This window comes from Solea solea, chromosome 13, assembly GCF_958295425.1.
Source record: "Solea solea chromosome 13, fSolSol10.1, whole genome shotgun sequence".
NCBI classification, from domain to species: Eukaryota; Metazoa; Chordata; class Actinopteri; order Pleuronectiformes; family Soleidae; genus Solea; species Solea solea.
This window is the reverse complement of record NC_081146.1, coordinates 4,099,801-4,126,355: the sequence shown is the minus strand read 5'-3', so window position 1 is coordinate 4,126,355 and position 26,555 is coordinate 4,099,801. Positions and strand designations below refer to the sequence as shown.

Here is a 26,555-nt window from a genome sequence, read left to right as displayed (position 1 = left end):
CGTGTTATTCAAATGTAATTAAAAGATTAAAAAAAAGAAAAAGTGTGCTGTAATAAACAGAGTTGCATTGGTGTGATAACAAATGTCATCTCACAGATTATCAAATTACAATATCGTAACTGATAAGTTATGACGCAACAGGATGTTTAACCAGCTTTGGCAGCACTTACCAATATCAGCGGAAATATCTCGTACAAGTGACATACATTTTCAATTTACGGTATTACAAGTATCTGACAACACAAATGAATCACAAAAACTCATTTAAATGTATTTATTTGATTCTGGTTTCCAGACTTGCAGCACAAACAAATGATATTTTATGATGATAACACATGAAAGCAGGAGGCGGGTTATCCATATTACCTTAACTTAAGGTGTAAAAGTAAAATATTGGTCAAGACGAGCATTTAAGTAGAATCAAGTATTGTTTTATTAACGATTACGCCGTCTGCTGCGTGTCTGTCGCTTCTGTCGCTTTGGAGGCTAAGCTTTTCTTCTTCATCATCATCATCAGTCTCTGCTCTGCTTTCTTCTTCTGCACTTCTTTGAAAACCTGTGAAAAGACAGGTGTCAGGAGAGGAACTGCAACTTTGACATGCCATAAACATACACGGAACATGGCTAAAATTGTAAGACACTACTTTGTGGATAAGTGCCAAGACCAGCACTGGAAACCAGCTTAAAGCTCAGAGGCTAGCAGCAACGACGCAAGACACAACAGATTTTAGCCACTTAGCAAAAGGCTAACCTAATAGAATCCTATACTCGCTGAAGTTCATCAGAATATGTTCCCTGCTTTTGCCTCCTTTAGGCAGCCTTTTCTGACAGGGAAGTAGAATTTGTAAACCACTCACTCTCCTGCACCAATGTCCATAGAGAAAATCAGCATTTAAAGTTTGCAGGTACATGGACGCTGTTGTGTACTGCTGCCTATAGTGGCAAGTTTGTGTCCTTTAGATAAATCTAAATGAAGGCTTTCAAACACCAAAGTCAGAAAATAAAACATTTTAATTGACTGGTGGAGGAAGAAGTGGATCAACAACATGTGCTGTGACATAAAACAAGTGATTTTCTCTATGGTGCAGGAGAGTGAGCTCTTCAGTTTCCTGTTAGAAAAGGGTGTCTAACAGATTACAAGGTAGATAAAGTGGCACTTTAACACTTTCTTAAGATATTGCAGACTTGGCAGTGTTGTTGTTTGTGTCTTAAACTGGCTTGCGGTGCTATGGGCGAGTTACAAACACAAAATACTCCGCTTCATACTGATGAGTCCATGTATTTAGTTAAGTACAGACTCCAGAGGAGTATTAAAAAATATCCCTTTATGATTTATAAAACAGCAGCAGGAGACATGTTGGACATGCATCTAGTGTGGACCTGGTCTTATGAACTCTCTCTTAATTGTGGAATCAAAGTCTCAAAGTCAGAGATTGACGGCCAAAAGAAAAAAAAAAAACATATTACAATATACAGGAAATAGAAAATACAAGGTTTGTTTATACCTTAATACACAAAGCCTTCTTGACCAGCCAGCGACGGGTCACTCGTCTATAATACTCCGGGGGGAAAGTGTAAGTGATGCCCAGCTGCTCACACACTCTCTCAAAGGCATCATAGTGAACCAGCCTGAGATTTTTCAAAAGCTTTTTCCTTCTGTCGATGGCCATTAGCATCCGCCTCTTATTAGCTTTGTCCTGGAATGAAAATAGAACACATTAAAGAACGGGGGATGACCTTCAAATGTGACTGAAATGGTCTAAAACTGAAAGACCTGAGGACATTGAGTGAGGAAGCATCACCCTCATTTTTTTAAAAGGCCGTTTAATGACAACTCGACAGAGAAACAGTCGAAGCTACGCCAACTCTGCTTCACACCCATGTCAGGTTTAACAAAGAGGTTTGTTGTAACGTGGAAGTTTCCAACCATAACTGTGTTAAACATCGTTTCAGTTTATGAGGGGGAGTAAACACAGGATATCCTGCAGTTCACACATCTTTCACACTAGAGGAAGACAGGAAGGAAATGTGGGGACATTCATATGTGAAAAGTTCTAGTGGTGTGAACACACTGTCCTGAAACATATTACATCATCTAAGATTTGTACTCGTCTACACGGGGGATTAGGGTTAGAAACACTTATGGGGAAACACTAAAATCATGTTCCTTCATTTACCTTGTGGTGTTTTTGCAGGTGCTCCTGGTAGTTCCGGATTCTTGCTGTCAAAACAGCCACTGAGGGAAAAGACATTAAATAGTGGGGTTGAATCAAACACACCATCTCTATATTCAGAAAAGAAGTACAACGTCAAATCAAAGCAACTCACCCTTAACTTCCACTGAGCTGCGGTCGTGCTCATCCCTCTGCACTTTTGCAATCAGCTGTTCCTTCTTCAGCTGCAGCTTGTCACTCTGAGGACAAGAACAGAAAACAACAACTTTGCACTGAACATTTTTCAAGAAAATCAATCTTCAGCAACAAAATAACTGGAAGTAAAACACGGGCGAGTCAAGATGTGGAGATAAAACTTACATGAGACGCCAGCTCCAGTGAAAGGAGTCTTTTCACAATATCATCAGTCCTATGAACAGAAAACACAGCAGTGGGCCAATAAATACATGAATTTTAATCATAAAACATGTTTATTTCTAAAAACATTGTCTATTTCTCTTTTAATAATATGTTTGTACGTTTGGGCGAGAGGTACGGCTGAATACTCCATCTTCAGCATTGTTGGAGGAAGATCACTGAGCTGACTCTGTTCTGCAACACACACCATATTGAACATTGAATGGTGAATTTCTTTCTTTCTTTCTTTCTTTTTTTTTTAAATGCCAAAAACATGGTGAGGTGACAATGTCACCTCAGAACATACCAGTCTTCTTTTTCTTTACAGCCCGGGCATAATGTCTCACGGGGGGTGGAATGGCAAAGCTTCCTGCAACAGAAGACACAGAGGGAAGAAACATTATATTTGAAACTAAAAGATTTACAGATTTATACTTGCAGTGTCTGGGAGTCCACAGATGTCTGTGTGACCTAAATGTCATCACCCATCTACAGTGTATGTCTGCAACTGTGTGCAGCAGACACTTCATTTTGTGACTGCATGGAAAGTATGTGACCACTGCGTGCACTCTGTATGTTACCATTAACTGCATCAACTTTATTGTCCCCAAGGGGGAAATTTGTGGTGCAGCAAGAGGTCACATGAACACATGAAAACCACAGTTCATATCCAGTACGATAGCATGATCATAATACAATAAGAAGAAAGAAAATAGCGCCGTTGCACAGTGCACTAAGAAGAGCCGAGCAGTCAGACCTATTGCTTTTAAGCCGGTGAGAAACGGCCGCTACAGGAATGCAATGTGAGATTAAGAACAATAGCAGGGAATGGAAAACTGACACAGATCCTCATTTTAGTGTGAATGGTACAAAAGGAAATATATTATGACCGAGTAGTGATGTTATGCAAAAAAATAAATATACTTGGGGAGAATTTGTACTTCTTTTGTGTTTTACAGCAGTGATGTTTACATCATCTGTGATTTGGCAACTAACGATCATTTTCATAATCAATTTATCTTTCAATCATTTTTGTAGTAATTAATCAAAAAGGTATTTGGTCCATGAAATGTGACAAAATGTTGCAGTGTTTGTTCTAATATGTCTTATTTTGTTCAAAAATCATTATTATTCCATTGTAATGATGTCTTTGCTACATGGAGCAAAGAAACCAGAAGATATTCACATTTAAGAAGCTGAGAAATCAGAAAGCTTGTTTAAAAAAACAAAACAAAAAAAAACCACTCAAATTTAGTAATCATGGAATAACGATTGACTAATCGTTGCAGCCTGATTTTGCATTACCGCCTCCTCCTCTTCCCTTTTTTTGCTAATCTATTTGCAACGTTTTTTTATATTAGTGACAGGATTTAGTCAATACCCAACAATTAACAAACTATGGGGATACGTAACTTCACTTTAAAACATTTCAAAATCAGAAAATGCTCGGAAAGGAATGCACTAGCTGGCATTTAGCAAAACGTTGGTGCTGCTGCTGCTGCTGCTGCTGCTGACAACTGCAGCATTCCATGTGCAGCCTCCTGGCTCAAACACTGATCTGAATGTCAACATTCAACTGCTTACTCAAGACATTGTGTCATCACTTTAAAATAATCCCAAGATAATTCTTAGCAGGGTTAACATTTCTGCTTTTGCTAACAACTGCAGCTTTCACTGATGACACTGTTGGACAGCTTAATATTAATGTGTAGCTTTTTACCGAAAATGACACTGGCTTCATTCAAAGAAATGAATGTATGTGTTAATGTGGTGACCCCTAAAGGGAGAATCTGAAAGCAGACGAATGATTACATTAAATAATCCCCCAAATTAGTCAGTCTAAATGAGGGATTATGACTCAAAAAAAAGACGATATCATAAGAGCTTTACAGCCCTTCACAAACAACACACAAAGAGCCTGTCCTCCTGTGGAGAGTTAAGAGGTACAATCTTTCCACCATAGCGCTGTGTTGTGGCATCCCTAGTATGAAATTACAAGAAAGTATCAAAAACAGTATCGATAAGTATCGGTATCGATAAAATCCCGACGACACCCATCACCACTGACCTTCTGTTGACACTGACAGCAAATCAAGTGCAAACAGGCCACACCAGGGATAGATTTCCACACAGACCCGGGCATGTCAGATGTTTCTACACAAACTGTCTCTGTGAACCCGAACACACCTTTACCTGCATCAGTGTCTTACGAAAGATTTCCAAGCATTGCATTGCAACTCATTTTGACTGATGAATTGCCATTTGGGGGATGAAAGTATGGAAGATGTTGGTATCGATATCTATCTAAAATGTATTGTCTAAAGACATTTACTCAGTAGTACACTAATTCTTGTCACTTGTTCTTTTACTCAAGTGTTGTTTTCCTGTACTCAAACGTCACTGGATTCAAAGCCATCACACGAAGATCATTTGTTGCACGGTAATGTGGTCTGCCAACAAACCATATTCTTCTGAAACATCACAGCTTCTAATTCTTGAAAGAAAACCATAAACCACTGCTCACTCATCTCTGTATGTTTTATCAATTTATTGCTTAAAAAAAGCCAAGAAAGATTTACTCTACCAGGAACATCATGTTTATAATGATAAGGGCCCAAGTAGACCGTCTACCTCTCCACATTCTGAAACTATTCTACGAATCAGAAAGAAAAGAAACATAATGGCCTTGTTCTTTCTTACATGGTAATATCTTTACTTTACTGTATCACTGGTGACATTGTGTGCACCACACATGTTTACCAGCCTTTAAAGCACAGCAGATAGATAATAAGAGGATAAGGACCGACAAATGCTTGATAAAGCCCACTCGTGACTTTATTCTGCTTAAAGTAAGTGCAGGTCATCTGATCTAGGATGTTGAAATCAAAATAAAGCAAGAGGATGAATCAGAGTGAGCAAACAAAACACAGAGGGAACGGCAACTAAAAACAAGCCAACAAAGGGTTAGGAATATTTTCACAGCTCAATAATTATTGCACACACGATGACTGTGATCTGTGATCCTGAATGTGGGAAAAGTTAGGGGTTAATCTTTCACTGATTGGCATTTTAGCATTATAGTAATTGCAATAATTACTTTTTCTCAAATAAATCTCATGTTACTAATAACAAAAACAAACCTGTGTAGATTGTAGTTCCTTATTTAGTCATATTAAACTAATCTAGTCTAATCAAATAACCATGGAGCAAATCTTTTCTACATGAAAGTTATCAAGTTAAATTGATCAGTTTAACTGGTTTGAATCTTATTCTGCGCACACTGGCAACAATTTTAACAACTTCCTTGTTTGGGTTGTGTTCTTGATTTCCGATTTTTTGCTGTTTGAGGTTAAGATATTAGTAATAAACACACAGTTTTTATTTATTATACTTGATTCATTTGCAAAGCACTTTCTACAGATAATTATTATCCATCTTACTTACAAAATTTAGTTAGAATCACAAAACCTTTTTGAAAATCACTTTATCTTTTAATTTTCACTGTAAATACAGTAATTCATTTCTGCAATGCCTAGATTTTAAGCAATTCTAGTTTATCGCATGTCACATATCTCTGATTTGTAATAATTATCTGTTTTTTCTGTTGTCATATGGCAAATCTGAGTAACTATCATATCACACTGACTAGACACAGCAATGCCACCCCTGCTAACCAGCTATAATAAGTGTTTATTCCAACAACCTGTATAATATCTAGGTTTATTTTTTTCCTATAGAATCCATTTCTGAAAATGTTTACTTTGTTTTCATTGCATGCTGCCGTGGTTTTAAGATTGTCTAACTACTTTTTAATGAAATTCTTTATTGATTTTAATCATTTTGATATATATCATTGGTTATGAGAGAGCACACTGACCACGCCATTAAGTTCCTATTTCAAATACACTTGAATTTGAATCAACTTTAAACTGCTTAGAAACAATAAGCTTGCACTTAGATATTGTACATATTAATAAAGACTGCCCCCATCAACAATACTAAGAGTAATATCTACATTGGCCATACATACACTTTTATATGCAATAGTGTTTCCATGGATATTGTCTGTGATACACGGTTGACTTTGACCAAGCTCTCAGCGCCCTCTACTGTTAATATTAAGAATTGCTGCCAGACAGTCTGTAAACAGCGAGGTGCTTTGAAAGACACGTTAATTAACTATTTGCTCCATGAATCTGATGAATTTCCGAACATTAGTCGAACATTTGTTTCCCCTTCTGCCTCGAACTCACCGCAGCTGACTCTCGCTCCTGTCAAATAAGCCGAGCTGCATGTCCACGGTTTCACCAACGCAGCAGAGCAAAACTCCCGCAAAACACCGGCGGGGGATTTCAGGACGGCCCGCAAAGCTATGTTAGTGAACATGGTTCACAAAGAAGTGAAATTATGTCAAATAACTGATGGAAACACAGCAGATAAGCGTCTTCGACCCCTACATGAGGTCCGCCATTTTGACTAGACTAACCTAGCCGAGTGAGCACGGGGCGTTCTCGTCCTAGGCTTTGGTGTCGATCCCAGAACACATCGATGTGACAGTAAGAGTAATGAGTTAGTAACAGAACCCTTACCCTAATCCTAATCCTAAAACCCAGTATTAACCATCAACAAGCCATTCTACGGGGTGACAGCACCAGTCAAAATTATCGCTTAATATGTTTTTTTATATCACAAAGATGCCCATACAATAACACACACACCTTGATTTTTCTCATACTGAATGGATAACATGGGGGAGAAATCGGGTGAATTTGTAGAAGCATTTAATTGATAAATTAATTAATCAAAGGATCCAGAAAGTGGCAATTGAAGTTTCACTTTGAGACCAGCTGATCAGATGTCAATATAGCCTTTTTTATGGGTGGAATTGGTGAGTACACAATAATACTCAGTTAACTCATTCAGCAGCATCACTAACTTCAATAAGAGGAACCAAATGCAGGACCAGTCCACTAATAGGACAGTCAGAAAGGCTGCAGAAACAATGTCAAAAAGGTAATGATGGAAAGATCAAAGTATACTTTTGCAGACAACATTGGAGGAAATGAGACTTGGGCACTGGTGATGATTGAGATATAGTTCCATCCCAGATGGAAGGATGATCAGAGGACTGTGAATGTAATCAGTCAACCACATTATCTCTCTCTGTTACCAGCTCTATGTTTGACTGTGTTGACCCCAACAATTGTTTTGTTCTGGCATTTCTGTCTAACCTTGAAGCCACCTGATAAATATGCTGACAAGTTTAGTTATTATTGGTCTGCATGGATTGTTTTTGTGACTTTTCTCATATATCTTGCCAAAACATACACAAGAACAAACATATACTGGGAAAAGCCCATGGAAACGATTGGAAATACAGTTTAAAAGGCACTGAACCCCAAAAAGAATTGGTTTGGAATCAGTGGATTACATGACATGAAAGCTACTCCCAAAACACAAGAGTTTTCTTGAAAATGTAAATTATTGTATAAGATATAAGAATCATAAATATTAATATAAAACATATGAAGCACTAAAACTTTATTAAAAAATAGATGTGTGTATCTGGGCCTCATACAATGAACCATTTTCTGAGTCAATTGTTTTATTATTCATATTCGTACAAAATACAAAGATACATCAAATATAAAATGTACTGAAATCAAACCACAGAGCTGCTTCCCGTTCCTTCACAGTCATGATATCATTTGGCATTAGTTTGGAATCATTTGGAAGTGACAAAAATCATCCTTTTTTGTAAAAAAAAAAAAAGTATTTGTAAATTCATGTAGTAAAGAAAAAGAGGAAGTCAAGCAAAAATATTCATATGAAATATAAGAAGGATTACAAATTGATATAAAGAGGAGTGTCCTGTTCCTCTAGCACAACTACAAGTCCTTTTTAACTGATTTAAAGTCAGTGTATATCATGTCATTATGGAAAGTATACAACACCAAATTGCCATAACATCTCATATTTTGCATGAACAATTAAACAGAGTGAGGGTCCAAAAACAATGATAGTATATTTAAAAACAGGATGCACCGAAACAGCAATACAATTTACTTTCACAGTTTCATACTGTATAACCCACAGTACTATAACTACAGCAATATATCCATTTATTTTTAGACAAACATTTTCAAAAGAGGTGACATATCCACATAGTGTGGCAAAGATATCGTAATCATCAAATGAAGCCTTAAATCTAGTATATACTGTATTTACAGCTGTGCTTGATCAATGAATCCCAATCGTCTCAGTACACAAACTCTGATTGACATGAATCTTGTAAAAGCTGATCTTCTTCGAATCAGGAAAGCACTTTCAGTCATTTTGCATATCATTCATGGCTAATGCTCGTAGGAAAGGAAAGTTATCCCAAATAATGGCTGCAGGGTCTGCTCCTTCTTCAACTACGCAATCATGGTCTGATCCAAAGAAACACGGCTCAGTTGCAGTCGCAGCCATATTCTGGTAGCACTTTGGACTGAAAGACTCGTCAGTCTCCAGGAGCGGCTGCGTGGACTCGGAGCGCAGGTAGACGCGAGGCTCTGTGGGTGTAGGACTGCTGCATGGACCAGAGAAGATCACAGTGGCGTATGGAACAGAGTCACTGTTTGAACCAGAGTATCCAGGAATTAATGACGATCCACAAATGGACTCTCCCAGGTCACTGGTGTCCCCTGCATGGTTTATCCAAAGATCATCCTCTTCTCTGCTTAGTTTCTTTGGGATGTCAAGGAAACTGAGGTGTGACAGGTATACTGGATTTGGCTCGTCACTGTCGAAGGAAGGATGTGTGTACTGCGAATGGAAATAGAAGTGGTAAATACCACATGACACTACATTGCATTGCTTTGTTTTGACAATTTGAAGACAGTGGATCAACCCAAAACATTCATTTTTTTCAGTTGTTCAAAGGTTTGAACATAATATCGTGCCCCAATGTGCAGCTGGTGGTGGAAAGCAGCCTGCAACATGGAGGCTCACTCTTACTGAAAACAAGGGAAAATCAAGTTTCAGCAACTTCACAAAAGGCTCACCTAATAAAATCTGTGCCAGCTTATGTCAACATTATCTTAACAATATTGTTTTATTTTGCTGTTTGAGAGAAGTTTGAGTCACTGTAAACTGCTCACTCCTCACACCAAAGCCCATGGAGAAAATCAACGATTTTGCATCAGTAAGTTCAAATCTGTTATTTTGTGACTTTGGTGTTTGAAATCCTTCTTTCAAATTTACCCAAGTTACAGAAACTTTCCAAATGAGGCAAAAATACACCAGTATGACCCCACAGGTCTATGGACTTTGGTGCTGAAGAATGAGTGGTTTACAAACATCACTTTCCAGTAGGAAAAGGTTGTCTAATAACAAGATAAAGCAGTAAAGACATTAATATAAGCCAGTGTAGATGCTCTTAGGTGAGCCTTTTGTCCAGTGGCTAAAATCTGTGTCTTTATCATGTTTTCAGTGACAGTGGTTGAGAACCAGTCAGTGCTGACTGCTGACTGCTGTATGTGTCAGTGCCTCAAATGAACTTTCCCCTGTCATTTCCCCTGACCTGTGTTGAATCTGACGTCCACCTCTTGATGCTGCTGTTAGCAGGATCAGGAACAACAGGCAAAAACCGGCCCTTCAGCCTGGAAATCAAAGGACAGCAAACACCTTGTGACAAAAGCACATCACAGCTCCATAGCTTTTACATAAAGCGTGGCAAAGTTCTCACCTTTTGTGATTAGAGAAACAAGTCATGACCATGATAATGACCAACAATGACAGTCCAACACCAGAAGCAGTTACAATCATCACAATAGTCACAGTATCTGGGGAAGAGGAGACACATATTCCAAATGTAATATCTGAAAGAATACAGTATGCACTCCATTGTTCTTTCAATGACATTTCTAGAAAAAAAACACTGGCAAATAAAAGAATGATACCAACCAAAAGGCTCAATTTGAAAATTAATGCTTGACCCATTCAGGCTTCCTCCAAACGTGCTAACCATCATGAAGGCTTCATACAGAGCCACAGAGCTGAGGTCTTTCAGGACCACTCTTCTCTCTTTCAAGTCAGCATTCACAACTGAAATAAAAGTCAGATGGCATCAAGAATGTAAAAACTTCTTTATCAAATTAAAATCAAATTTATTATCAAATTACATTTTCCACTTACCATTAATATGTCCCTTTGTATCCCAGTAGATGACTTTATAGCTCTGGATAATTCCATTTCTTTGCTCCAATGGTATCTCCTCCCAGGTAAGTTCAATATGTGACTTCCAGGTCTTTTCAATTTTGATTTTTGGAACCATGGCTGGAGCTTTAATTGAAAAGAAATATGTAATTTATTCACCTTGAGTGATAATTGACTGTGGATTTTGGAGCTTTAATCCAGTTCGATAATGGATATTACAGCTTAGAATCCCCAAGACCAGAAAAAGTCATTATTCATTTCCCCACAAGAGGGCATTATTTCATCACATATTAGATGTTTCTGACAGATTGTGCTACACTCACCAGCCACTTTATTAGGTACAGCCTTACAAAAGCTTGTTAGAGCAAATATCCGATCAGCCAGTCACATGGAAGCAACTCTTGCACTTGATCATGTAGACATGGTCAAGATGACCTGCTGATGTTCTCATTTCTGATAGGTTGTTGGTCTGAGTAGTTCAGAGACTGCCAATCCACTAGGATTTTCAAACACAATCATCTCTAGTGTTTTCGAGAGAATAGTACCAAAAAAAAGCAAGAATATCCAGTGAGTAGCAGTTCTTTTGGCAAAAATGCCTTGTTGATGATGCCAGATGTCTAAGGAGAATGACCAGACTGGGTTAAGATAATAACTAACTTGCAACAGTAACTCAGATGACTGCTCATTACAACCAAGGTATGCAGAAGTTTGGGGCTCTAGGTGCCACTGCTGCCACATTATTTGGAGTCTTCTGTACCTAATATAGTGGCTGTTAGGTGTATTTTATATTTAGTTTCACACAAAATGGCAAATGCTATACTGACTTCTTCAAAGTTCAAGCTCTCACACCTCCTTCTTGCTGTGTGTACAATTCCCCTGATGTCTTTGGTGACTTACCCTTTTGTCTTGTGTAGGCATTAACAGTGTGAGGAAAGCCTATCCCATCCTTAAACCTAGGATACACAGAGATCTCATAGGGCTTGTAGGGCTCGAAGCTTCCTATTGATGAGATCGAAGAGGTTAGTGTGGAGTGGATCAGCGCCAATAAGCTCCTAACAGACTGTAAAGCAGCTGCAGGTCGTGTACACGACAAAAAGAGGCTCTTTCAGAACATTGATTGTTTGATTGGTCGTAGAGGGTAAGCAATAGTCGGAGAAGAACTGAGAAGTACATGTAATGTTGATTTTAATCTGCAATACAAACATGGTGAGACATACCTGGAATAACGAGGCTGGAGTGATTTCTGTCTACAGTTTCGAACTTGTAGAAGGATTCATCGCTTAATAACAAAGGCCTCCATTCAACCACGTAACCAGTTGGTCTTGACACATCCAGATGTTCCCACTGGACCTGGAGGCCTCCGTCACCATGAGGAACAACTGTGACCTCTGATATCGCAGTATGAGCCACTGAGAAAAAGAAAAAAGAAAGATTATGCATTATACTCAACCATACCCGAGACATTTTCTAAACTAGGGAAAGCAACTATATGTAAGAAATTTTTATGTTTGTATGTGTGTTAGCCACTTCCAAATTCTCTAAGCGAACACAGTGAGCTTCAGCTATGGAGACTGGGATCAGAAATTACAAAACTTCATGATGCCTTGCTACACCACACAGATCAGACAAATCCAATCCTCATTGGAGACATGTTTGAAAAATGTAGACAGTAGTGTGGTTACCAAACTCTCTCTCTCTCTGTGTTGCGTTTAATCTTCCACTGTGGTTTTAGTTGTGCATGTATAAAGCGATGTATACATGACATACATGGCAAACTGGTTCTGAAAAGACTTGGCGCAGATTTGAAACTGCACATAATCGCAATACTAGCTCTTGTTCTCATGCCATATATCACTGACTATACTGCATTTATATCTTTCTATGTTTTATTAAAGCATTCAGTATTTTTTCTAAATTGTATATTCCTAGACGTTCAGATTATTTATCACCTTTACTTTTTTTTTTTAAACGTCTTTGCTGTTGTAACCCTGTAAATCTTCCATCTTCTGTTAACCTGCACTACAGCATCCGTTTCACTTTGTAGGAAAATAGGTACAATTGTAGCTTCCTTGTGGATCCGTCTTACATTTGGACCATATATAAAATGTGGATGTGCAGTCTTCCAGTTGCAAAACAAACGTCACTGTTTCCCCCTTATTTTTTTTTGAAAATCTGACGGATTTCCAAAATGCATTTACGACACTCTTTATTCTGTGGAATTACTGTACTGGGAAGCACGGGATATATTTGATGGCTAAAACAAGAAATTATGTTCACAAAATCAACACAAGTTTCTATCGACAAACAGCTGAAACTATCGACTGAGACCTTTAACTCCTCAGGAAAATGTTTATTGACGTTATCAATCAAATGAGAAGTAGAAGCTCATTTTCCCATAGACTTCAATTCAAACGCATTTCTTTTTGCAACGCTCCCAGTCATTCAATAAATTGTTACTTCTTGGTTTGATTGACGTTGCACACTGGATGACAGTGTCCATGTTTTATATATGGTCTTACAGTTCATGTGGAATCCTCAAATTACCTCACGTCTGGAGAGGGAGAGAACACTCATGAAACATCTAAATATGTCACACAGTTACCTTTTTTATGGTAAATCCGAACCTCAGTGGGGGAGGATTTCCCTGCTGCATTGACAGCACTCAGGTACACTGGCTTCCCTTTCTTGGGAAGTGGGAAAGTACAGTAATTCCCCATCGTAGAGCACAGCCTTCCCTTTTCACCTGACAGTTTTTGCGCCGAGACGACGTATGACACATTTTGGCTGTTGGCACGGAATTGTTTTGATGGCTAAAACAGAGGAGGAAAAAAAAGAAGTGAGAAGACATTTCAAAAGGCAGCCCTCACGCACTCAGTCAGAGCTATAACAGCAAATAACATCAGTTTATGACAGGTGTCAAGCAATGCGTGTGATGTGTGCACCTTCCAAAACAAGTGTACGTTGAGTTGTTTGTGCATGTGATCCCTTGATAGCTTCATCCACGAGTCAAGGCGTCCGGTGGGAGCTGAAAAGAGAGAGACGGCTGTCAGCTTCACAGCTCGTCAAAAAATAAAAAAAATAAAAAAATAAAAAATCCCTGTTTCTCGCCTCAGCCTTTAGGAAGTAAAACTTTTCTATAAGAGACAGGTCTGAGAGTGTGCGGCAGAGCTCAATACATCAGTGCAGCCTTAACTGCAGAACATGACATTAGCATATATTGAAAAGAGCAGAAAATGGTAGAAAAAGGCGACAGTTGAATGTTCGAGTGACTGATTGTGTCACTGAGGCCGTACCACTTTCCAGGGTGACACCAGACTGGCTGCTGCTCCACTCACTCCACGGGCTCTGCTGGTATCGGACTCTAATCTGGACAAAATACTGAGTCCCATGAAGGAGGCGACACAGGTTCACAGGTCTGGTTGATTTAACCCGACTCACCAGGATCTGACACGAGTCCAAGAGCAAATACAAATATGATATTACAGTATGAGGACAATGCAACTGCAAAATCAAGTAAGCTTTCATTTGCTAATATTGACACCACCAGTGTGATTTGCACTCACAGCTCGTTCACTCCATTGACCACTGCCAGCCGTCTTAAGTCGAATCTCCAGGTTAAGGCGATAGTCATGCATCCAGGCCTGGTGCCGCGATAAGCTCCAGCTCAGCTTCAGGCAGCCGTATCGTTTAGGCATGGCTTCAACCATCACAATCTTTGGTGGGTCAAACTTAGCTGGAAGGAAAAAGTCACAAAGCATGTAACGATCTTCTTTTTTCTCATGAACTTCCAGAAGGAATAAGAGGAGGGGGAAGGAAACAGGACATTCAGAGGGAAATTATGGAGAGAAAGTGGATGTTTAAGATCTAGAGGGGGAAACAGAAGAGGAAAGATGGATGATGTAAAGGATGAAAAAGGGGAAAAGTCAGCCAGAAATGACATGGATGAAAGGATGGTGGAGGCAAAGAGGAAATGAGGGAGACGGGGGAGGACATGAGAAGCATGGGAGAGGAGAAGTGAGGCAGAGAAAGACAGTGGAGGAGAGTTTGAAGGGAGAAGTCAAAGGAAAAGAAGACAAAACTGCACAAAGAGAATACAGAGACAACAAATTATTATTATTTTCAGTTATCTTTACCCTGATAAATAAAAATAAACAAATGACAAATAAACTGGCAACCGTTGAACTAATTGAGGTCATTTAAACTTAAGATTGAGCTAGTTTTAAGGTTGGCACCAAGAGAAAGCCAAGGGCCGATTATTGTCTTCCTGTTTCTAATGAAATATGATAAAGGTTATTGGACACATGATTATACGTGTCATCCTGAGGACAGGTCTTCAGAATTGAAGGTAGCGTCAGTCATGTACATGCCTGTCCTGATGTTGCTTCTATTCTCCTTCTATTCGCCACTTATTTCTCCAAATCATCCATGTCAAAAATTCCCCAACAATATTAAATAATCTATGTCGGCCAGAAAAAAACAACATACTTTCTGACGGAGGTTAGTAAACACTATTCTCACCTACACTGACGGGCTCTAACGTGAGATGTGCTGAAGTCGCCTCTCCGAGTTCATTCACAGCCTTCACATAAATTTCTATTTCAGAGAAGAGGACAAAGCCAGAGCGAGCGATGATGTAGCGGTGGGTTCCTGTCGGGAGCTTGTAGGTATAGTTTTCATTCGAATCTCTGGAAGGAGGAAAAACAACAATTGTGCAATCTCACAGACATATCTTATAAATGATACTTTAAACATCCATGACAGCATAATTCCTGTAAACTGTTTGGGTGCATCATTGGATGTTACCCTATCTTTGTGTGGAGGGAGAACTGTGTGAAGAGGTGAGTGTCCTGCTGTCCAGGATCCCAGCTACAGGTCAGCGTGTTGGGAGTGGTGAGGTTTGTCTGACAGCTGAGGTTCTGTGGAGGTTCTGGTGGATCTACAGATGGACAGACACGGTGAACACAGTTTTTCCGTGATCAGTGTTGCTATTATGGTGGTGACTGCAAATAAATGCATGCACTATACTAGTGCTGAATACGACTGCTGGTCAGACAATGTCAGCTGAGGTGCCAGCATCTAATCTGTCCTGAGAACAGATTTTATTTAGTCATTATTATCATTTAGCTCAGACATGTAGACAAACGTGTCCTTAAACCACTAGAATGTGATATCATGGGTACTTCTTCAATAACAACCACACAGCCATGTAATATACAGCTCACCATATTGCATCCAAACCCCCTTAATGGGATCCCTATATGCGTGCGGTGGCAAAAAAACCAAACATAAGTAACAAGTGGGCCCCTGGGAGAGAGAGAATGCTAGGGTGTACAGGTGATGACGATGGGAAGGGAGTAAGCTTCCTTTCCTGGGGCCCCCCAGAGTCTAGGGTCGGCTCTGAGCATTGGGATTGTTCAGACCTGTACTGAGAGTGATGTGAATATGATTGTATCAGTTAATACCAGGTCTGACTGTGGTCCATGTGTCAGTGCCTTCACAAAACTATACGTCACAAACCCCGAACTATCCCTTTAATGTGATCAGCGATGGAAAAACATGTCAAAGGATTTAGAGTCTTCCTCACATCCAGCTCTGATCTCCACTCCTGCCACGACTTGAGTGGGAGAGGCCTGGATGCAGCAGGTGAGGAACGCCCTGGTGTGATTGAAGCTCCGTACGACAACCTGAGAAGCCTTGCTGCTCTCACTGACCAGGGGGCTGCTGGGAATAATCTCACTCCCGAGGTGCCACTCTATCTGAACACCTTGTCCAACGACCTGAAGGCAGTCGTCTCTGATGACACAGGTGGCAGTGACAGGTGACCCCAAAGGCACCACAGAGTTGGACGCCTGTATTTTGGCACATGGTTGTATGGCTCCCTCTAACAATGAGAAGACAAATTGAAAAAGGTTATTTCAATCTTAAATGTTATTGCTCTTATTGTAAAGTAATAGGCCGAGCAGGTTTAACAGCAGTTGTCTCTGCTCCTGCTGGGTGAACATTTCCATTTAGATTTGTCGTTATACTCTGAGACCAACACTCACCAGTCCCCGTTCCATTCACACATGACACCAGCATGACAATCACTGACACCCATGAGGATATCATGACGATAAAACCTGTTAAGGAGCCAAAAATGAAAAGCATTACACTTTAAATTCTACATTTTCATGCCACATTGAGACAATATTTGAATTACATTCTTCCCAAGCAGGATGCCCGCGTTGTGTGGAAGAGGAATTGACAGTAATAAAACCTGTCGCTTCAAGACACCATCAATGTGGCGTCTCTCGTGTTTGGCTGATGTGAGCAAATATGTGATCTCCATCATGCATAATATTTCAATATAAACAGACAGCGAGAGAATACAGTCGCCGCTTCCCGAAACAGTGACAACACTGCTGTCCTGTTTGCAGAGCATATTCTCAACAATCCAACACACTGATACAAGACACACTCATGAATTTATAATTATAAGAATAAAAATAAATCACCATTCACAGCAGCGTGGGTCCACATTCATGTAGAATGGTTACACAAAGGATGTGACATTTCAAGATTTCTTTTTAAAACCGTGAAATGGAAAGTCTCATAATGCAGAATAAATAAACAGGCATTTCACACACACAGTTTCCTTTTACAGTGTAATATTTGACGGCTATTAAGAATTAGGCCTGGGTCATCATGTTTATGTCTGTGGAGATCCTCATCATCCACCCATGTATGTGTTGGTATTCACCTCCCTTTGCTTATGTACGCAAGCACCTCCACATTTTGAGACTGTGTGGACTGTATGGCTCACTTAAAACGCGTTTTCTAAATACCCCTCGAGAGTAAGGAATGTCTGAGTAATGGAGGAAATGAGGGTACACATTTACTAAATATCTTGCTGGTGGCCTGTAAAAAGAGTATAACCAGGAAATGGTTATCACAAGAGAGCCCAGCTTTAAATCTATGGATGGACATTACAATGGACATTTATAAAATGGAGAGGATAACTGCATTTGTTAACCATAAATTGGAAAAATTTGCTTAACTGGGTCAAATATGTCACATCCCATAGGCCTGATTTTAATTTCACAAACCAATGACTGCTGTACGAAAAGGATCACTCCCTACCTGTACATAGTTGTATTGTTGAATGTCTTTTCTTTATTTAGTCATAAACCAAAAGTAGTATTTGGACATTTGGAGCAGACAACAGATGTAAGATGTATGCATGTGTTTTCTGTGATCAGATTGCAGCTGTAAGTACAGATGTGAATACACCCGAGACGCATTGAGGACTGGTTGTTATCTTCTGATCTGCCAAACCACCTCGGCAGGCGTCTGCTGCTGGAAAGAAGAGAGGGAGGTGACGTGTGTGGGGGGGGGGGGGGAATTCTGTCAGTTTATAGATACATAACTGAAAGGTGGGAGTTTGTAAGCTAAGCAGATGGAAACATTTTTTTGGATCCATTGTGAAAGAAATGGCAACATCTAATGTTGAGACTGCAGATAGTAACAAAATAAGGACTCTTATCCTAAATGCATTAGGGAACTAGTGTGGCCTTAACAGACCAGATTGAATGTTGTTTTCCTTCCTTTGTATCGAAAGTGTCTGCTTCAAGAATGCAAAATGTATTGTTTGGCAGTTTAGTCTTTGTGGGTCGCTCTAATAAAGTGGCAATGCAAGATGGTGGCCTTTGAAAGCAAGACCCTTCACTAATGTTTCTCTAAAACCAAATGAGTTTTAATTTAATACGTACTAACATACTTAAAGGCAGTGCATTCAATTTAAACTAAACAAATAAAAATGTAGTTTACACTGCACATCTGGTCCCCTTACTTACTATTGATGTTTTTTAATCTGATTATAAGTCTCATTCATTTGACATGTTACGTACTGGAGCTTTAAGTCAACAACCTATTTCTTCAGGTGTAAAGCTGTAAAGGGACCTTAAATGAATTTTACTCACCATCACACAAGCACTGACGTTCACAATGTGTTGAAATCCTGTTGCAGGTTCACGAAGCACCGCTCACAGTCACAGACATGCCTTCACAGCTCGACTGTGTCCCCTCTGCGCCGTACAGAAAGAAAGACAACACCAGGACAATTAACTGCAGTGCATATATAATCAAATGTCCATTACATTTAAACCACTGTCAAATGAGTTCACACAATGCTGATTAAGCATATTTAGCTCCTCAATAAAACAATGTTTAGCTCTCGTGTCATCCCGCGGCATTGCCACACTGCTCACAGGAAGTGATTTGTTTCACGTCAAGACAGATGAGGCAACAGTAAAGTGCGGCGACTGCAAACAGGTTGGAGTTTGCCTGAAAGGTGCCCACACAAATGACAGAAGTGACTGCTAATGCTAAGAAAATGCTGCTTGAGATAAAAGCTGTGTGGAGTTTGCATGTTCTCCCTGTGTGTGTGTGTGTGTGTAGGGGGGGAGGGGGGGGGGTTTCCACCGGGTACTCCAACTTCCTCCCACAGTCCAAAAAACATGCTGATTCAGTTAACTGGACACTCTAAATCAGAGGTCTCAAACATGTGGCCTGCGGACCATATACAGCCCCCAATCAAATTACAATTTAGTATTTATACATGTTTTAATTTATAGATTAATTTAACATCATAAATATTGTTCTTGTTGTGAATTATATACCACTCCATTAGAAAATAAACACTTTTATTTTGAAATTCTGTGAAATATTGTCACAGATATTATTATTATTATTATTATTATTATTATTATTATTGTTGCGATATCATGATGGAATATCCTTGTTTAATTTTAAGCTCATATCAGCTGAATCATCAAAGTTTTTCAACAATTCTGTTGACTCGACTGGGCCCTCGTGACCAGACTAGACATTCAGTGGCCCCCAGGTCATTTCAGTTTGAGACCCCTGGGTGTGAATATGAGACTGAATGGCAGTTCATCTCTGTATGTTGGCCCTGCCATGGACTGGCGACCTGTCCAAGGTCCATGATTGAATGAGTCTTTATGTTTCATTATCCCAGAATGAGCATAGTAATGGACAAACTAAACACTGTTTGAGTTTTGAAGCCAAGTGAAGGCTACATATGTTCTCCAACACACTTAGAAGTAAATGGTGAAGGATATTTATCTGCCATAAGCACCAATAATGTTGCTACATCTCACATCTTTCTGAGACCTCAACAGGGAAGGGAAGCTTATTGTGCCAGTTGACCACAAAGAAATCCTCTCACACACACACACACACACACACACGTAGACACAAAAACACATGAAGTACACAAAGGAAAACAGAGCCAGTAAGTGACACCACAGTGTTGAGAAACTTCCTGCAGTCTTTGTCTCCCTGTCTCGCTCCGATGAGAGACTGAGGAGGATTTTCAAATCCGTTATATCGCTCAGGCTCAAACCTACCGGCGACATTTCCACGTTTATTGTCAACAGACACTTGGCAATTCAACTCAAGAGATTTAAAAAAAAAAAAAAAATACACTACCGTTCAAAAGTTTGGGGTCACCCAAACAATTTTGTGTTTTCCATGAAAAGTCACACTTATTCACCACCATACGTTGTGAAATGAATAGAAAATAGAGTCAAGACATTGACAAGGTTAGAAATAATGATTTGTATTTGAAATACGATTTTTTTTACATCAAACTTAGCTTTCGTCAAAGAATCCTCCATTTGCAGCAATTACAGCATTGCAGACCTTTGGCATTCTAGCTGTTAATTTGTTGAGGTAATCTGGAGAAATTGCACCCCACGCTTCCAGAAGCAGCTCCCACAAGTTGGATTGGTTGGATGGGCACTTCTTGCGTACCATACGGTCAAGCTGCTCCCACAACAGCTCAATGGGGTTCAGATCTGGTGACTGCGCTGGCCACTCCATTACCGATAGAATACCAGCTGCCTGCTTCTGCTCTAAATAGTTCTTGCACAATTTGGAGGTGTGTTTATGGTCATTGTCTTGTTGTAGGATGAAATTGACTCCAATCAAGCGCTGTCCACTGGGTATGGCATGGCGTTGCAAAATGGAGTGATAGCCTTTCTTATTCAGAATCCCTTTTACCCTGTACAAATCTCCCACCTTACCAGCACCAAAGCAACCCCAGACCATCACATTACCTCCACCATGCTTAACAGATGGCGTCAGGCATTCTTCCAGCATCTTTTCATTTGTTCTGTGTCTCACAAACATTCGTCTTTGTGATCCAAACACCTCAAACTTGGATTCATCCGTCCACAACACTTTTTCCAGTCTTCCTCTGTCCAATGTCTGTGTTCTTTTGCCCATCTTAATCTTTTTCTTTTATTGGCCAGTCTCAGATATGGCTTTTTCTTTGCCACTCTGCCCTGAAGCCCAGAATCCCGCAGCCGCCTCTTCACTGTAGATGTTGACACTGGTGTTTTGCGGGTACTATTTAATGAAGATGCCAGTTGGGGACCTGTGAGGCGTCTGTTTCTCAAACTAGAGACTCTAATGTACTTATCTTCTTGCTCAGTTGTGCAACGCGGCCTCCCACTTCTTTTTCTACTCTGGTTAGAGCCTGTTTGTGCTGTCCTCTGAAGGGAGTAGTACACACCGTTGTAGGAAATCTTCAATTTCTTAGCAATTTCTCGCATGGAATAGCCTTCATTTCTAAGAACAAGAATAGACTGTCGAGTTTCAGATGAAAGTTCTCTTTTTCTGGCCATTTTGAGCGTTTAATTGACCCCACAAATGTGATGCTCCAGAAACTCAATCTGCTCAAAGGAAGGTCAGTTTTGTAGCTTCTGTAACGAGCTAAACTGTTTTTAGATGTCTGAACATGATTGCACAAGGGTTTTCTAATCATCAATTAGCCTTCTGAGCCAATGAGCAAACACATTGTAGCATTAGAACACTGGAGTGATAGTTGCTGGAAATGGGCCTCTATACACCTATGTAGATATTGCACCAAAAACCAGACATTTGCAGCTAGAATAGTCATTTACCACATTAGCAATGTATAGAGTGTATTTCTTTAAAGTTAAGACTACTTTAAAGTTATCTTCATTGAAAAGTACAGTGCTTTTCCTTCAAAAATAAGGACATTTCAATGTGACCCCAAACTTTTGAACGGTAGTGTATATATAATATATATATATGTATATATATATACAGTATATATATAAATCTGGACAGTCAAATTGCAGGAAACCTCACAAGATGAGTAGGTAAGACTTAAATAAAAATGTAACTATCACTCAAACTCACAGTCATATCGCTGGCCTCAGTCCACAGCAACCCAACTATTCAGTGAAGTCTGCATTTAGTGATGTGAGGGAAATGGAATTTCTCCCTCTTTCTTATCAGCAGTGTGCATAAAGGCCTCAATTTTCCTCCTGCTTTCCCTTTTTATGGTTTCTGCTCACCACTAATAGGTAATTGCCTGTGGCGCAGACAAAAAAGACAATTGGGAGACGGAGCGGGGAGCGGGGAGAGCTGGGGACAGAAAATAAATAAGAAAATATTTGCTATTAAATTTGCAGTGCATGTTTATCGTCAACAAGCACAATTTGACATGCTTAAAATTAAGACGGTATAAATGAAGGGAGGCCATTTGCAGCGTGTTTGCCAATCATTTTCTGCATTTGTTATCTGGATCCATTTTTTTTGTGCCTCACCGTGTCATGTGACAACATTAAAAAAACCCAAAAAAAAGCTGTTTGCTAAAGCCACCCTTTCCTTTCCCGGTGGAGGTTGCAAAACAGCCACTATGAGGATTTGGCAACATCCTTGACACAGTACAATGAGAAACTAACCACCGTTTCCCCATTTTCTTTGTCTTATTTCTTCCACTAAATAAGCACCTAGAGCTCTAAATTACAAATTCAAAAAACCTGAAATGACAGCTTCATTTTTGGTTACTTGATAATCATAAAGCAGTTCTTTAAGACACAGTGACCTTCTGTGTCAGCAGTTGTAAAACTCCCAAATTTAAAAAAAGGAGGAAAGGAATGAGTTTCACGTCCTCTTTTAGAGTATGACCAGTGCAAAAACATCTTCTCCACCTTCACATGTTAATGTTATACTTCCATAGTGACACGGTGGTCACTATTTGGAAGATCAAAACAGCTGAACAATCTTTATTAATCTTTTCTGCTGGTATAATTTACAATTCAAATATTCTTTCTGTAAAAGGACAATCTTAGAATTCATTTCAAGTGCATGTTTATTGTCAACAAGAGTATTGTTGCTGTTGTTGTTTTTGACACATTGACCATTAAACTTAGTGTCCTTAGTGTAAATGGCTAATTTTATGATTAAACTAAAGTTTATTTATTCTCAACAAGAACATTGATGATTTTGATTTTATTTGACCATTTCATTTCAGTATTGTCAGTGTAAATGGCTTATTTTAGAATTAAATTGAAGCTTGTGTTTATTGTCAACAAGAACATTGTTGATTTACTTATTATTTGACACACATTAACCATTAAACTTAAAGTATCCTTAGTGTAAATGCCTTATTTCAGAATTAAATTGACGAATATATTTACTGTCAACAAGAATATTGATGGTTTTGTTTTTATTTGACACATCTGACCATTAAATGTGAAGTATCCTTGGTGTAAATGGATAATTTTATGATTAAAATAAAGTTTATTTATTGTCAACAAGAACATTGATGATTTCGATTTTATTTGACCATTACATTTCAGTATTGTCAGTGTAAATGGCTTATTTTAGAATTAAATTGAAGCTTGTGTTTATTGTCAACAAGAACATTGTTGATTTACTTATTATTTGACACACATTAACCATTAAACTTAAAGTATCCTTAGTGTAAATGCCTTATTTCAGAATTAAATTGACGAATATATTTACTGTCAACAAGAATATTGATGGTTTTGTTTTTATTTGACACATCTGACCATTAAATGTGAAGTATCCTTGGTGTAAATGGATAATTTTATGATTAAAATAAAGTTTATTTATTGTCAACAAGAACATTGATGATTTCGATTTTATTTGACCATTACATTTAAAGTATCCTTCGTGTAAATGTCTTATTTTAGAATTAAATTGAAGAATATATTAACAAGACTATTGTTGGTTTTATTTTTATTTGACACATCTGACCATTAAATTTGAAATATCCTTGGTGTAAATGGAAAATTTTAGAATGAATTTGAAGTGCTGTTTTTATTGTGAACAACCACAGTTGATGATTTTTCTTGTTTATTGTCAACAAGAATATTGTTGCTGTTGTTGTTTTTCACACATTTGACCATTAAACTTGAAGTGTCCTTAGTGTAAATGGCTAATTGTATGATCAAATTAAAGTTTATTTATTGTCAACAAGAACATTGATGATTTTGATTTTATTTGACCATTACATTTAAAGTATCCTTCGTGTAAATGTCTTATTTTAGAATTAAATTGAAGCTTGTGTTTATTGTCAACAAGAACATTGTTGATTTACTTATTATTTGACACACATTAACCATTAAACTTAAAGTATCCTTAGTGTAAATGCCTTATTTCAGAATTAAATTGAAGAATATATTTATTGTCAACAAGTCAACATTGTTGGTTTTGTTTTTATTTGACTCATCTGACCATTAAATGTGAAGTATCCTTGGTGTAAATGGATAATTTTAGAATGAATTTGAAGTGCTGTTGTTATTGTAAACAACCACAGTTGATGATTTTGCTTTCATTTCACTCCACTGACCATTATATGTTGAGTGTCCTGACCATAAAAGTATAATCTGATTCTCTGTAATCCTCTGTATCTTAATTAACTCATGTCTGTTAAATGTGCAGATGCAGAGAACAGCTAAAAAACGTCAGTCTGCTTTAAATAATAATAATAATCTGTAATATGAAGGTGATCAAACTGGATACAGCTCGCAGTCTGAATCTGTGTCGTCCACAAACACGTTGCACACAGTTTCCCCTTTCAATCTGACACAAGAGTCAAAATGAAAGGAGCACAAAATCACTTGATGTGAAAATAAAGCAGAGAGCCATCAGAGAGCGTTTGCCACTCACCACACAGCAGCTGCAGCAGACCCAGAAACACAAGTAGCTCTCATCAGCCCTGATAGCACCCGCTGAAACAGTGTAGCTCAAAACAACACAGATTGGAGAACGTGTGTTGAGAGTGAGTGTGAGTGTGAGTGTGTGAGTGAGAGTTCTGGCCAAGCAGCAGCAGCAACAACATCCTTGTAGTGGATTTGTGAAACTTCACTATTTTCCAGGAAGGAACATGTGACTGATGGGGCCCATAGTTATGAGAAGATCACAGATGTGCAAGTTTTTGAAATCCAGAGCTTTGACTAAAGAAGAGAGAACATCAGAAATAATCTAATCTGGTACAAAATCAACCTTGTCACACTGGCTATTTTACAGGTATTTATCTATTTATATCTATTTTAAATCACACTTTACAGGTGAATTAAACTGCTGCTGGATTATTACTCATACCCCAGATGTTAAACAAAATGATATAATCGTATCGTTCTTCAGTGGAAAGGAAAGGAAATCATCTTTATTGTCATTATACAAACGCAATTGCAGATGGAGGGCTGATCAGAAACATGTTCTGCCACCTAATCATCACAGATAGATGAGAGCAGTGATTCTCAAACACTGGGTCAGGACCCACAGATGTGCCATTGGAGATTTTTTTGGGGTCCCCCAAACAAATCAGCAAAATTTTCCTGAGCTTATAGTTAAGATTTATGTGCGTATGTTTCAACATACAAGCAGAAAATTATATTGTAATTAACTTACCAAACAACAAAATGATATAAAGAATTAAAGATATTGCTGTGAATTTGTTGCTACATTATGCACAAATTTGCATGATTTATACAGTGATTTTGGACACGAGAATTTGCCATCTTTAAAAAGTGGGTCCCCATACAGAGAGTTTGGGAAACATTGGATAAAAGACATATTGTATTATATAATGTCTGTTTTGTTTCTGACCAACAGTATTACTGGTGTGAACATACTAATTTCTCAGCATTAGAGCATCTCAGTTGATCTCCACATCGAGCCCTGTTCTCTGCAACTTCTACAGATGCGCAATTGAGAGCATCCTCACACAGTTGTTGATGGAATTGGTGCAAAATCCATCAGAACTGCTCTCACTACACTGGAGGACTATACTGCACTATACTGCCGCTTCCACCAGAGAGACACCACAAGAAGGGTGAAGCCCACAAGTCAACAGAAACCAATCCACAGCTCCTCCCCCTCCAGCACTGCAGGATGCGCCTTTCAATTTGTAGTCTGACTTTGGAATTTCCAAAGTCGCCACATGACCTCCGAACTTGGAGCAATCTAACCAACACTGACATAGGCATCCAAGACGCCAGTTAGTGTTAATAGCACTTCTGTCGTATTTGTTTCATAGTAAAGCAGTCACACACATAGTGCTTTATTGATTTTTGTTGCCACGCTGTTTGTGTATGCAAAATACCACGGAGATCGCTGTTATTGACTGGTAGTACTTACAGTACAAGAAACATGTTTTTGTTTAGTTTTTTGACAAAAAAATAAAAAAGCACTAGAGATGTACGTATGAAAATTAGGCACATTGGACATTCTAAATTGACAGTAGGTGTGAGTGTGAGAGTGGATAGTTGTTTTTCTCTATGTGCCCCTGTGATCGACTGGTGATCTGTCCACAGTGTACCGCACCTTTAGGGGTGGGATTGTCACCAGCACCGCCACAACCCTCATGTGGAGGACAAACCAGTAGAAGATGAATGAATGAATGAATGAATAAATAAAAAGTATGAATTACAATAAATG

The 26,555-nt window shown here is 38.8% G+C and overlaps 2 protein-coding genes across 2 annotated transcripts; both read right to left on the bottom strand.

Moving 5' to 3' along the window:
- Positions 1-259: 259 nt before the first annotated feature.
- On the bottom strand, positions 260-7,059 carry mrps15 (mitochondrial ribosomal protein S15). Its single transcript, XM_058646827.1, has 8 exons — positions 6,824-7,059; positions 2,878-2,940; positions 2,693-2,765; positions 2,535-2,583; positions 2,329-2,413; positions 2,178-2,236; positions 1,506-1,697; positions 260-556 (listed from the first exon to the last, which is right to left on the bottom strand). Exons 1-8 carry the CDS (start codon positions 6,954-6,956, stop codon positions 443-445), a joined length of 768 nt encoding a protein of 255 aa, XP_058502810.1. The 5' UTR covers positions 6,957-7,059; the 3' UTR covers positions 260-442.
- A 1,098-nt stretch (positions 7,060-8,157) lies between these two features.
- Positions 8,158-24,930, bottom strand: csf3r (colony stimulating factor 3 receptor). Its single transcript, XM_058648689.1, has 17 exons — positions 24,783-24,930; positions 18,728-18,832; positions 16,814-16,888; positions 16,354-16,650; positions 15,573-15,705; positions 15,288-15,454; positions 14,333-14,502; positions 14,063-14,213; positions 13,712-13,794; positions 13,372-13,579; positions 11,987-12,178; positions 11,667-11,768; positions 10,749-10,895; positions 10,518-10,658; positions 10,300-10,396; positions 10,135-10,213; positions 8,158-9,377 (listed from the first exon to the last, which is right to left on the bottom strand). Exons 3-17 carry the CDS (start codon positions 16,875-16,877, stop codon positions 8,898-8,900), a joined length of 2,511 nt encoding a protein of 836 aa, XP_058504672.1. The 5' UTR covers positions 16,878-16,888; positions 18,728-18,832; positions 24,783-24,930; the 3' UTR covers positions 8,158-8,897.
- Between the last annotated feature and the right edge of the window lie 1,625 nt (positions 24,931-26,555).

Bases quoted from the DNA above. Each gene is read 5' to 3' on its own strand.
- mrps15 (XM_058646827.1), bottom strand. From the start codon at position 6,956: ATGTTCACTAACATAGCTTTGCGGGCCGTCCTGAAATCCCCCGCCGGT. The intron at 2,766-2,877 runs GTATGTTCTGAG...TGTGTGTTGCAG, and splicing joins TGTAAAGAAAAAGAAGACTG to AACAGAGTCAGCTCAGTGAT. The intron at 557-1,505 runs GTATAAACAAAC...GTCTTTTCACAG, and splicing joins AGAAGGCTTTGTGTATTAAG to GTTTTCAAAGAAGTGCAGAA.
- csf3r (XM_058648689.1), bottom strand. From the start codon at position 16,877: ATGATATCCTCATGGGTGTCAGTGATTGTCATGCTGGTGTCATGTGTG. The intron at 14,214-14,332 runs GTGAGTGCAAAT...GACTCGTGTCAG, and splicing joins GTCAATGGAGTGAACGAGCT to ATCCTGGTGAGTCGGGTTAA. The intron at 10,896-11,666 runs GTAAGTCACCAA...TTTCAATTAAAG, and splicing joins TGCCTACACAAGACAAAAGG to CTCCAGCCATGGTTCCAAAA.